Here is a 14452-nt window from a genome sequence, read left to right on the forward strand (position 1 = left end):
TTCATCATATTTTAGGAGTACTACTGTGCCTTTTAAGTGACTAACTTAAAGCTCCTCTTTACTTATTTCTATGCCAACTTATGAATATTCATATCTTAGAACACCAGTTATAACCAGGGATCTGATTTATCTCATTTACTTAGAAAAAAAATTGTTTTAAGTTGATGCTTTTGTTGAATCAGTTTTTAAAATAAACGATACTTTTAGTTATTTTGACGTAATCAAAAAGATTTATTAAATTGTCATCCCAAAAAAGTAAATATTTTGTTTTTTTTAAGGTATTGATGAAAGAATGCAGTCTGCTATTGTAAGGTCTGTTATCGAAATGGGATTCTCTCCGAGAAAAATACAAAGAATTATTGAAAGACAGATCAGAAACAATGAAAATGAATTTAATTCCATTCAAGCGTTCGTTGACGCTATCCTTAATGAGCCGGATGAACGAGAAGACAACGAGGAAGAACCAACCGGAAGTGGCAGTGGCAAAACTGCAGACTTTATCCCCAAGACTAAACAATTTGAAGAAGATGAACAAGCGAGGGCAGCAGATAAGACTAGAGAACTTGAAACTAAGATGTCTTCATTAAGTGTTGGTAACCCTGGACCAAATTCGGAATCTGGTTTCAAAACCCTGGAAGATGGTATGCTATATTTTTATACAAGTAGAATATTTGGTTCGTACTTTCAGTTGCAAGAATAGCCCTACTTAAAAATGTTTTGTTGTCAACCGCCCCCTTGCTCTCAAATTTATTAGACGATAGAGGTGGAGATTTTGAAAAACATTTTTGTTTAAAAAAAAGATTAACTACATGCCAAACCTGACAAGACTAAAATTTTAGTTTGGGACCAAAAAAAAGGGTGTTCAACTTAGAAAATTAAATACTGTATAAAAAGGTTTTATAAAAGCATGTTCAAACCATAGAAGGTGCTATAACTTTTTAAAAAATAGATCAAACCATAGAGGGCGCTTTAAAAAAAGATATTAGCAACTTGGCTCTGGCTTACAACTCATGACACTATTCTCCCATTCATTTTATTTATAAACATTTATGTATTAATTTAAAATTTTTTCCTGACAGAGTCTGAACTGCCGTCGTCCATCCAAGATGAGCTACGTGAACTTCGTGACAAGAGGACCTGCAAAATCTGCATGGATAACGAAATCAATGTTCTGTTTATCCCGTGCGGACATTTAGTTACGTGCGAGACTTGCTCGCGTTCAATTCAGATGTGTCCGATTTGTCGTAAACCAATCCAATCATGTATCAAAACATATCTGTCTTAAAATCCTTTCATGATGCCATGTGACTATTTAGCAATTGTGTCTAAACCTAAAGTGGTGTATCGTTTTATGTATGATGGTACTGACATGTGTAACTTTTTCTTGAAAAAATAAGAATTAATTTAGTATCGTATTGAAAATGGTATAAAAGTAAATATAAAAGTAAAAATAATAAATACTGTTTGTTTCTAAGAATTGATCTTCATAAGACTTTTAATTATAATCCAATAACTTCACATAATTTAGAATTTAATACTAGAATGTATTTGAATCTGTAGTGAAATACAATAACATAGGAATATGACCACTCCAGTGAAAATTATAGTAGTAAATTTTTCACTTATTTCTCTGAGAGTAAATTCCAAACAATATTATTCATAAATTAAAAGGCTTGTAATAATTACTAGATTCTATATCGAAATATCTTTTAAGCCAGATATGAAACCTTTTCAATGAATATTATGTATTGTTAGAATTGTTGGATTTTTTTCTCCAAGGGCTGTATGTAACTTTAACTATTATTATTATATTATATTATCTTCAATATAATATTAGAAATTAGATTGTCAGAATTGAAATGTGGTTGCCAGGATGACTCATCATGATTATGCACTATACAGATTTTCTGTTTGCCAACAAAGCTGTTTTCTTCTGGAACCTATCCCAAGTTCTGATTGGTTACACATTTTTTCCACATCCCTAAAAAGTAGATGGAAAATATGTAGCGGAAAACAGACTTATAAAGGGCACAAAACTAAGCACAAGATTTCTTATTTTGACTTTCGAGGTCCGATTCTTTTTTGCTTGCTTGCTCTATCAGTTGTCCACTTCAACATCCTCTGGAAATTGGAGTGGGAAAAAGAAAGAGCAAGACTATTAGAATTATTTAACAGAAAGAAGAAACATTTTTGATTTTGCTTTGGTTTTATTAAGTATACAGTACGTAAAAACCCCCTTTATTCAGGTTTGCTTGTAAAAGGGGAAATATGTTATGTTTTAATATAACCTAACCTCTAATCAGGGGACAACCCTATTTTGTTGGGTTTGAAGGTGTTCCTTAAAGAGGTGTGTCCTACTGTAATTTGCATAAGTGCATAATATCTAAAAGTATCAGTCCTGTCAACTAGAAATGACTGAATTAGATAACTGTTGTTTAGCAAAATGTAGAATGGTTATACAGATACCCATTCTCTGTCTGTATAAGCTACAGCTAAGTGTTATGACCATTTTGACTGACAATATTGTATATAGCAGCAGTAGTAGTAGTAGTACGGGTACGGTAATTCTTATAATGTATTTGAATGTGTATAGTAGTTTCCTTTTTTTCCCCTGTACTATTTTGTTAGGGATCATGTCAGCTGCAGTTACTACATTTTTTTCACTTCACTAACAGTATGATTTTAGTTGGTTTCTATGTAGCAGTTTATGAGGCAGTCGTCATAATAAACAGTGTATGATCGGATTACCAAAAAATTATTTCATAAACAGGTTAGTGAAAAAAAGAAAGAGTATTTTTCTGCAGTAACTGCAGTAGAATGTTAGTGTGTATGATTAACCAAAAGAAAAAGAAAATTTTTTGAGAATGAAAAGAAGCTTGTATTAAGGTAAAAGGTTACAAAGTTACTGAAGTAGAATAATTTTGACATGGTTCCTTAAAACATTTCATGCTGTGCGTATTAAAATCTAATACAGAATAACTATCCCATTATGAAGTATAATATTTACTATCATACTATGTGTATATCATATTATGTGTATAAGTACAAAATAATTACTATCGTAGTATGTGTATAGTACAAAAAGTATAATGGTGTTATACTATAGTATCATATTATATTTATGGTTGATTCAGTGTTATGTGCCGTGCATTATTTTCTTTCAGGCTCTGATTTTTTAGCACATTAGAATTTTAAATGGTAAAATTTCCTAACTTTTTGAGTTCAATTTTTCTATTTTAATAATGAGTATCAAATAAGATTTGTTAGATAATAAGGTTATTTCTATTTATCTTCTCTATTTAGTGTTACCATTGATTTTTCCAACACTTTCAACTTGCACTTATATATTACAATTTTTGATTTTGATATTTGTGTATCAAAATGCAATTTGTAAGGTATAGAGTTAAATTGTACATTTTTGCATAACAACACCAACATTGGAAATAAATGTTTAACTGTTTAATCTACTCTTGTTTGTCTGTCAAATATCTTGTAAACATAATGCTTGATATCAAACTCAAAGTCCAAAGGTCAAAATACGACCTGCCCAAGAAACGTTAATTTACGAAATGGTATCAGCCAAACAGATATGGCATCCCTGCTCTGTGTCGGCGCCTGGGTTTTCCTGACAGTGGTTCATTGTGACGTCACACGAAAATCAAAATAAACATTTAACAACAATTATGCTGCTTTTATAGCCTGATAAACGATCAGTACACTTCAAAGTTTTCCTATAAATTGGGCGCAATATACACCACTATGCCCGCATATAATGAGATATTTATTTATTGGTCATCATAAAAAAAACCTATATTCTATTTTTTTTTATGCAAAATGTAAGAATTTTACAAAGAATAACAATACTGTACTGTATTGAAAACATAATTCTGTATTTACTTTATGACTGATTAAGTTATATTATGGAAACATCAGAATTCAAATTCAGTTTCAAAGAAGACTGTTGCAATTACTGTATCGAAACAAAAAAACTATTAGTTTTATGTACTACAGAGGAAAGGTATCAAAGGGCAGATTTGTTATCCTATAGTATACAAATATACTTTGCCTTGAACATTTCTGGTTCAAACTATGGAGTGCCAGAGGTGCCTTTAAAATATATATTAATCAAACATCTACTGTGTAAAGTAAACTTTTATTCAATCTATCCACTGCTTTCATCTTCTTGTCAAAGAGACCAGGCCACGTAAACACTTAGGAATTATAGATGGTACACATACTACTATCCTAGATTAATATTTACTCTTTTTTCCAACGTACTGAAATAATAGAATCTACACTTTATCACACCTTCGACCAATCGCTAGATGTTTGAGCCATAACATAATTTCTACTCTTACTAAAAAACTGCTATTGTTGGTAAAAGGAAACAAGAATAAGAAAAACAGAATCAACTTTACTTTTCGATTAAGTATTATTGTACATTTAAACTCATTGACAGAATTCATTGCTTCTTTAAATAAATGCTGCTTTAAAAAACAAGGCTGATTTAGGCATGTGTAAGGTTGAACCAATTCCACATCACAGGCGAAATACAAACAGAAATTAAGACTAATTGTTTTAGAGGATGTTATATATGCTCTACAGGTCTTGGTCCCTTGTTTTTTTTAACTGTTTAGATGCTGAAAGTGGGTAATTTTTTTTTTTACTTGCAAGGGGAAAACTCTTCTGTCGCCAGTGCCTGAACCCAGTACACCAGTCTTGAACAGAAAAAATAGGTATAAATGATTTCTGCACATTTTCATCGGCACCTATATGCTATACGGAACAGAAGCAGTATGCAAATAAAGCTACTCTGTCTTTCCCAATGCCTTTAGCCGTTCAAGGAGCGGCGGATGAGAGTAATGCCAGGAGGAGTAGAGCCAGTCATCAACTGGAAAACCCAAGTTGTCCACGTTCAGTTTCACTAAAGCCGATTTGAGGAATTCCGTCCTCTTTAGTGCCTTGGCGAAAGCATCCGCTTGGAATTCAAATCTTCTGCTTAGCCTTGTCATCAAGAAACTCAGCAACTACAGAGAAAAGAAAGACAGGTTTAGGTATTATGGGAAAGTAAGGTATTATAGGAAAGTAAGGTATTATGGTAAAGTAAGGTATTATGAGAAAGTAAGGTATCGTGGGAAAGTAAGGTATTATGAGAAAGTAAGGTATTATAAGAAAGTAAGGCATCATGGGAAAGTAAAGGTATAATGGAAAAGTAAAGGTATTATGGGAAAGTAAAGGTACCATGGAAAAGTAAAGGTATCATGGGGAAACAAGGTATTATATGGGAAAGCAAGGTATCATGGGAAAGCAAGGTATAATAGGAAAGCAAGGTATCATGGGAAAGCAAGGTATCATGGGAAAGCAAGGTATCATGGGAAAGCAAGGCATTATGGGAAAGCAAGGTAGAGACAGTTGCTCCGTAATACAAATTCTTTTTTTCCGAGGATTATTATAATACTCTACAGTACATGAAAATAATAGAGAAGGTAATAACCCATGGATTTAGTTGACTCTCTCAATACCGAACCCTTTGAAAACCGCAAATTCTCCCTACAGGGAGGTCCTAAACGTCCCAAATATGTTCAAATACAGAAATTTACGAAAAACCAGACATATTATTCTTGCCAATGGTTGTCCGGTGTTGTCAGAATTAACTATGACACGATAATTCAAATTGAATTTACTTGTAACTATACTAATAATTTATATGATATTAAAAGAGAGGTCACCTTTCCTAACTCACCTCATTGTATGGATGAAAAATGAACTGAAAAATAATCATTAAGCCAATAAAAGTTGGACTGATGTTGTAGAATCCAAAAGCATCGTAGAGAACTTGTTTGTCCATCAGGAGACCAAATATAAAAAAGTTTAGGAATGTGTTGACCTAAGGAGTTATAGAACAAAGCAGTTACAATACTGAGGCAAATTACATGTAGGCCCACTTACAAGCCCACTCTAGTACTTTATTCCTGTTTCACTCAAGCATAATCCCACCATTAATTTATAAATCCGAGTGTAAAATAGTTGGTTTTCTCACTAAATAATGTACATTGAATGGGTTGATTATTTTTAATTGACAAGGGGTGTGGAACTGATCGTGTCGCAGCCACAGATAAACCCTTTGATCTCCGGAACTCGGCATGCTGTTCTTAGAATTGCTATGGCAATATTTACAAAAAATTAGAGGATTCAAAAATATTTCCCAACCAACAGTAAATACAAACAATCAGCACTTCACACAAGGGAACACAAACAAAACCATACCTGAAATATCAGGATATTTTTAAGAGTATGATTAAGTTTCCAATGGCCGAGCTCGTGGGCCAAAACAGCAAGCACTTCCTCGTTGTTACATCCTTTGCCCCGCGGTTTATCCTCACTAGTATTCTAAAAAAAAATACAAGAATTTCATTTTATGCTTGATTACCTTTGCAATCTAAAGCTCCGTCCACACTATCAAACTTTATGCGACAAAAAATGTGATGTGCTCTATATATATGGACACAATAATGTCATATCATTACCATATTTGGGCATATCACTACCATATTTGGGCATATCACTAACCATAATTTGGGCACATCACACTTTTTTTGATAGTGTCAACAGAGCTTAAGTGAGTATTATTTGAGATGAATACAGGTTTACACTGGTGAGAACTGGTTCACAAAATAGCCCTGTATCAGGGGGATTACCACCTATCTGAAAGGACAGTGATTAATTTACTATTGGTAGTCCTTGCCCACAATACATAAAATAAATAAAAATAGACAATTACAGTACTGTAGATAAAACTCTGTAACATGATCAAAATACTCAATACTAAGATTTGGAATCTTACTTTTTCTTCTAATAATTCCTTTTCATCATCCGTCTTTTCTTCTTCTTCATTTTCTGCTTCCTCTTGTTTCTTATCACTTGGTTCATAATTTTCTAACAGTGTGTCAAATAACACAATTCGTTTATTCTTGTAAAATCCATAAAAGTAAGCATTGCTATGAGACGACCTCTTGGAACCTAAAACATAGAAAATACAAGGGACAGTTAAACCATATACATGCACTATACCAAAGAACTTATAACACAAAGATCTCCTGTTCTTCAATTTGCAATCAAAACACAGTGTCGGAAGTTCAGGGTTAAAAGGTTGACGCCATTTCACAGCATGGAGCAGCGCCCTCTCCAAACAAGGAAGTCAAAGCTATTAATTCCTATAGAGGGCTCAGTCAATTATTCTATCCCTCCTATAGTATAGCAGATCCCCTCTACAGATTTTGCCTTTCTAATTTGATAAGGGCGCGCTGCTACTACATGGCTCACAATTTCGCCACCCATTAGCTCTATTCTATCCCACAATGCCTTTCGAAATTGTTACACGCTTTGGACGAACAGGAGATTCTTGTGTTATAAGTTCTTTGACTATACAGTAGAACCTCCATTTTACGTACGGTACGGGACCGAAAGGCGTACGTAAAACAAGGGATTCGTAAAATCAAGGTTGACCTTAAATTGACCCCCAAATACGTAGATCGTAGCTAAAAAGGCTGCCGTGTTTGCCTACAGCATGCAGGTGGTCACTAGCTTAGCTAGGCCCTCCGTAGGCCTAGACTAATCTAGGCCAGCAGGCCTAGCAAGGTGTGAGGCCTAGAAAAGTACAGTATATACAGGCTGTGCGATTTAGTTTCAATAAAGTGTTATAAATAAAATATCAATGTTCTTGTATTTTCTATCAATAAAAACAGTCGCTGCTGTAGGGGAATGCACATGAGTTCCTCACACAGCCATGGCTTTGTGCTTTGTTGTTGTTAAATTGCGCCCTCAATGTAAGAAAATGATGACGTCATCGGTCATTAAAGCGTACGTAAAATCAAGGGAACGTAAAATTAGGGTACGTAAAACGAAGGTTCTACTGTACATTGTATATAAGCAAGTCATGATAAGGGACAGTGGAATATGGCTGATACATGACATAAGCCTGTTTTCCTGTCGACATTTCCCAAGAAATGCTACAGTCTATCGTTTTATCAACAATAAAGTTATTTTATAATTTAAACTGTACAATACTGTGTTTATTTTATGAGTTATTTTCTTTTAAATATATTAAATAAATTTCCATTTTTTTTGTTGGCAATATCACAAAACTGAATATTAAATGTTATCATTATTATTATATTAATTATTATATTACCTTAAAAAATCCAAAAAAAAAAGATTGAAAAACATGGATGGCAAACAATTAGTAAAAAGCTAAACTTTTCACATGCACATATTTGCTAAAAAACGCACAGGTTGGCGAACACAACAATGAGTAGCCCTCAAGAAGAGAAGATATTACCTTCAACTACATACAGTTTATAGAGTGGAAAGTCAATGCTCTTGGCAAGTTCTTCAATTTTACATCGTAATTCCCCCTCAGGCAGAGGCGTATATTTATCAAATAACGGAGCGATGTAGTCTGCGTATACTGTCATGAAAACCTGAATTAAAAAATGATAAAATGTGTTCATCAAGTGTCGTCTTATTATCTGAAAGTTAGATATTTGGTGATGTGGGTAATAGGAACAGTAAGACCCCAGAATTACTGAAACACCTACAGGTGGTACAGTAACACTCTACTGAACACGAGGTACAGTAACACTCTACTGAACACGAGGTACAGTAACACTCTACTCATGAGGTACAGTAACACTCTACTGAACACGAGGTACAGTAACACTCTAATATCATGAGGTACAGTAACACTCTACTGAACACGAGGTACAGTAAAACTCTAATATCATGAGGTACAGTAACACTCTAATATCATGAGGTACAGTAACACTCTACTGAACACGAGGTACAGTAACACTCTACTCATGAGGTACAGTAACACTCTACTGAACACGAGGTACAGTAACACTCTACTGAACACGAGGTACAGTAACCCTCTACTCATGAGGTACAGTAACACTCTACTGAACACGAGGTACAGTAACACTCTACTTATCATGAGGTACAGTAACACTCTACTGAACACGAGGTACAGTAACACTCTACTTATCATGAGGTACAGTAATACTCTACTGAACACGAGGTACAGTAACACCCTATTGACCACGAGGTACAGTAACCCTCTACTTATCATGAGGTACAGTAACACTCTATTGAACACGAGGTACAGTAACACTCTACTCATGAGGTACAGTAACACTCTACTGAACACGAGGTACAGTAACACTCTACTGAACACGAGGTACAGTAACCCTCTACTCATGAGGTACAGTAACACTCTACTGAACACGAGGTACAGTAACACTCTACTTATCATGAGGTACAGTAACACTATACTGAACACGAGGTACAGTAACACTCTACTTATCATGAGGTACAGTAATACTCTACTGAACACGAGGTACAGTAACACTCTATTGACCACGAGGTACAGTAACCCTCTACTTATCATGAGATACAGTAACACTCTATTGAACACGAGGTACAGTAACCCTTTTTAAATCAAGATTAATAGTGTTTCCTAAATTAATCAATTATGTGTCAATTAAGACATGAAAAACAACAACCAATACAATATATCCAAATTTAACCATTCAAAATAGCTCATCAACAAACTGTGTTTACTTACCAAAGTAAAAATAACTATGAATATCCAGACATAGACGAAAAAATATTCGCCTCCCCATTTGATGATGTAGATTAAGCAAGCAATTAGTGGGATGCTGATCGCCTGCGTCAACACGAACTTCTTCACCTGATCCTTGGCATAAAAACCTGGTGTCTAAAATCACAATATATTTATCTTAATAGGTAAATTAATCATTTTTAAAGATATATTGTCCCCCTAAAAAAATATTTTTTAAAATTTTTTTGTTGAATATGTTATTTTAATGTCACATAATAGTTATTCACTCTCACAAAAAATTGGGTCTGAAAAAAAATGTATTTACCTGAGAAAAATGTAATTTAAAGCAAAAAATGGTCAAATTGTCTGGAAGACAATGAGTTTTTGGGTAATTTAACTGTTTATTTTGTCTTTTTATAGGTGAAATAATTTTTTTCCCCCGTTTTTTTTTTTATGGAAGTGAACAACTTCATTAAAACTGCAAAATGGCCTATTCAAAGTCCGATTTTAAAAATCTTTATTTTTCATGATTTTGGGGGACAATACATCTTTAAATAATAATAATAAAATAATAACAACAATATTAAAGAAATTTATAAAGCTTTAAACAATGTATCAAAGGCACTGGTTTTTTTAACTTGCGTTATTGGTAATCCCATATTTATTCACAATCCCAATTTTACAACATCATCCAACAGTACACCAAAAAAAGAAGCGAGTACTTGTCATTTTGGTGACTATTTATTTCAATACATCTACATGTACTGTACATACAACATAAAAAAAAAATTATGTACAAAAAAAAATAAATAAAAAAACATTGGTCGGCCACGACCGGTCAGCACCTCCGGTGGGGCACTCATTGTGGAGAACGGGGAAAATTTCCCTCTACTTTAATAGTGACCACCACAGGTGAGGTATAAAAGGACAAAAAACAGGATGAACCCTGTTTGTTCCCCGGAAGCACTATGCCGATCGTGAGCGACTCAGTAGGCGTATAATAGACTTAATGTTTTTGTTTATTTTCTCCTCTTTTCTTTTCAGTATGTACTCAATATCATTTCTTTAGTTAAGGTTTTCTATAGTATTGTAACAAGGCCATACCAGCATCAACTAGACCTGTTCAATCAAGATTTAGTAATATTACTGGTTACTACTGTATACCAATAAATAACATTTTGTCCCGACAGTTATTATTAGGCGGATATTTCTCGAACCTTTCTCACTGGATTGTTAAACTGTAATCCCTGGGTATATTCCCGATCCCTGGGTATATTCCCGATCCCTGGGTATATTCCCGGGACGATAAGAATAGATGCCGGTGAGGATGCAGGTGGCGCTATTATAAATATTCTTGAAAATGTAACTGTATATTTTTGTTTATAAACCCGGAAGTAGCCTCATACAGTATACAATGTATATTGTAACTAAGGCACTAAGGGCTTTTTTTTTCTGAAGATTAAAAACATTTCTATCACTACACCAACAACAGAAAAGAAGATATGTATACAATCTTTCTTTATGTATTTTGCATACAGTATCTGTATTGTAGGGGCCCTCATGAGACAAGCTATTGCTTCTAGTGCGGGCCCCAGTTATTATTGTTAAAAATAACAAATGTGTGTATGAATAGTTCTTTTTTATTTATAAAAAAAAATATATTACTTGTTTATTAAATCCATGGCGTTCCTCTATTACAAAGGTACTGTACACAGACCATGGGAGACTGCTGAATGTGGAGTATACAGACGCCAGTAATAAAAACATACATGTTTGAGTAATCTGAAAAAAAAAATGAATTGAATCATAAATTTGCATAGCTTAATATATACTTACTGTATTAGTGTACAACAGGTTAGAGGGCGCTATTAAAAGAGTGGGAAAGTACTCAGAGTACCGAGAACCTCCTATTGTGGGACATCATTTCATATATTGCCAACACTCCCGTTTTGGCCGGGAGACTCCCGTTTTTGCCGGGAGACTCACATATTTTTGGCTCCCGGCCAAATATTGAGCTCCCGTTTTTCCTTATTTTCTCCCGTATTACAAAGATAACTGAATTTTGATTTATATGTGTGGTTTTTCTATATTAAAATATAACAAAAAGGCAAAAATGTACGATATTTAAGGAATGTACGACCATATCGAGTCTTGACAATAGATAGAGGGCGCTGTTCACCTTACAAATTACCATCTCCCGTTTTTAAACTTCAGATGTATGTCATTTATACATCGCTATGAGCTAACTTGTAATATTTTATTAATAAATTGTACATTACACTATCATTCATATTGTTTTACCTCATACTCCGGTGAATAGCCAAGACGGGCAGTAGCGTTACCGGCGGTGTTCCACAACCAAGGAATGCCACCAAGCACTAGAATCAGCTGGGTGTTTACAAAGAAAGAGGTTAAAAATAGTTTTTACACAAAAAAAAGTTAGCGAGAATGTTAGATTTTCATAGAATATGTTCACATTTATACATAAAGACACAATTAAGGTTAGAAATATATATTTCTGTTTAATATCAACATAGTTTTAGGCACCTGATCTTTATGACATTTTTAATTTAATCAATTTAAAAAAAAAGTTATTATGCTCATGCTAAATTGTTATTCATTCAAAGTATGTGTAATTTTTATTTTTTAACATTTAAAAAAATTGTTTTTCTGAATTTTTGTATTGGCATATGGCTACTATTTAACTTTTATTTTGTTTCTGTTTGGTATTTAGAACCGAACAAAATCACTTTTTATTTCATATGCATCCAACAGCGAGTAACTCGTGAGTCACAACCCTGGCACTAGGTCAGGATTGAACCCCGGACCTTGGGATAGGAAGGCAAGCATGTAAACCACCAAGCTACAGCTCCACAACCTAAGATAGCTTACAGTAGTTTCAATTTGTGAGTATATCCCAGACCACATTCCAAAGTTGCTTTTATCCAATTGGTATAGACGAGCTTTCTCAAATGTCTCCTTCTTCAGGATTCCCGCAAGCGGCGCAGGAACTGTAGTTGCGGTTTTGTATACATTTATCTATATATAAAATGATTCAATAATATATATTTATTTCAAAATAATAAAACCAATTTCATAATATAACACAATTATAATTAATTTATACACAAAGGGATAGGCTTAGCCTAGTAGTAGTAGGCTAGGCCTAGTAATTTATTTATTATAAATGTTATGCGCGATTTGAACGATTTGCGCAATTTGAATTGAAACATCTGTTTCAAATTGCGCAAGCAACGTATTAAATTGCGCAAGTAATCTGCAAATTGCGCAAGGTTTTTCGACAGATTGTGAAATCATGCACACCCATATTTTTATAGTAATTTCTAAGAATGATTAAAAATTAAAGATAATATCGCATTCCCTTATTTTAATAGTGAAAATGTTGTTATTGTTAGCATACCAACGAAGACCCGACAAAGGAAAACGAAGCGGTGGTGTTCCCCGGCGGGCGGCTATACTACTCTAGCCTACTACTGGCTATGTTTTGATAGCAAGTCTAAATGGTGGTGGCGGTAGACTATGTTGTGTATTACTGCCTTAATTTTTGTTATTTTTACATTCATTTTGATTTATTTCAAGTTACAATGAGTGATAATATTATTTAATTGTGTATGCCATTTATGTTGTGTATTATACACATGTTATCTTCGCATTTATTATGTTTCATTTTGAGTTATAGTTTCCAATAAATTATTATTGTTAACCAATCGTCGACGTTAGCACGCATTCTGGTAGAATTCTGTTGCGCAATTTGACAATTTTACAAATTGTGCAGCGCAATTTAATATTGCGCAAGGATTTTCTTGCGCAATTTCAAATTGCGCAAGAATTCTTTGCGCAATTTCAAATTGCGCAAGGAATTTTTTGCGCAATTTCAAATTGCGCAAATCGTTCAAATCGCGAATAACATAAATATTAATTGATTAATAATGTATTTGATTGACACACCCAGCCACGCACTCTCTTAGACCTCTAGCCTAGTCTTTTTTATAATTTTATTTATAGATTATAGGTCCACACATACTGCCGATCTAAGTTTGTAACCTGTAGGCCCCCAAATGCCTGGCGGCCGAAATGATCAGACACCGCCTCGGCCTACCAACCAACCCCTGCTGCTGCTGAGTCCGCTGAGTCGGAGAGACACTTTTTTCTCTTTTGGTGCCGCCTAACTAGAACGTCATAATGTTTTGCAATAAACATAAATCTACAGAAAATATTTATATTTACCTGTCGAAAGGAAAGATATGTTTCCCATATATACGCTAACCATATAAATGCAACTATTGAATTAAATAGAGATTCTGGTGAAATATCCATTCTGATTTCCTAGGCTCTTGCGCTCTGCATGTGCTGCTTTTCGAATCCTGCATGTGCGGGAGGTGTCCAAAATATACCAAATTGGTAGTTTGAGTAGGGTCGATTTTCAACCACATTGCGTCTGTAGGAAAGGCTACACGGCGGCGGCGTACTATGAAGGCCAATACTGCCTTCAATAAATATACATCCATAATATTTTACTATAACAGTTTTGTTTTCTCTTGTTTCTTCTCTTTTATTCTTTGTAACATTGTTATGTAGCTTTTTTCAGTGATATTTATGTACCACAATATTTCACGTAAGCAAAAAAGAAATTTCACTTACAGTGGGCCTATTACATGAAATTTGTTATCATCCAAGGAACTTGTAACAGGCCCTACCATGTTTTGGGTTGATTGATTGATTGATTTTATTCGATATTCATACACAAAAGTTAAAATATACAATGTACAAAAAGAATACCAGGATAACCCATTAAGTCGACAAATAAAAAGT

General features: G+C 34.0%; 2 protein-coding genes across 3 annotated transcripts in view; one reads left to right on the forward strand and one right to left on the reverse strand.

Moving 5' to 3' along the window:
* The window catches only part of LOC144848481 (baculoviral IAP repeat-containing protein 7-like), a 57881-nt gene that overhangs the window by 3282 nt on the left and 40147 nt on the right, over nt 1-14452 (forward strand). The window contains exons 4-5 of one of the 2 annotated variants that reach the window (XM_078705242.1): nt 279-641; nt 1080-3467. In XM_078705242.1, the coding sequence (XP_078561368.1) occupies nt 279-641; nt 1080-1285 (569 nt within the window). In that variant the 3' untranslated portion in view covers nt 1286-3467. Of the gene's footprint in view, nt 1-278; nt 647-1079; nt 3468-14452 lie in introns of those variants that run through there. The other variant, XM_078705243.1, reaches the window with a different exon arrangement.
* On the reverse strand, nt 3874-13998 carry LOC144848503 (CAAX prenyl protease 1 homolog). Its single transcript, XM_078705284.1, has 10 exons — nt 13868-13998; nt 12512-12658; nt 11921-12007; nt 11285-11401; nt 9623-9775; nt 8339-8480; nt 6845-7020; nt 6268-6390; nt 5744-5887; nt 3874-5027 (listed from the first exon to the last, which is right to left on the reverse strand). The coding sequence occupies exons 1-10, from the start codon at nt 13955-13957 to the stop codon at nt 4809-4811; spliced, it is 1398 nt and encodes a 465-aa protein (XP_078561410.1). The 5' UTR covers nt 13958-13998; the 3' UTR covers nt 3874-4808.

This window comes from Antedon bifida, chromosome 7, assembly GCF_963402885.1.
Source record: "Antedon bifida chromosome 7, ecAntBifi1.1, whole genome shotgun sequence".
NCBI classification, from domain to species: domain Eukaryota; kingdom Metazoa; phylum Echinodermata; class Crinoidea; order Comatulida; family Antedonidae; genus Antedon; species Antedon bifida.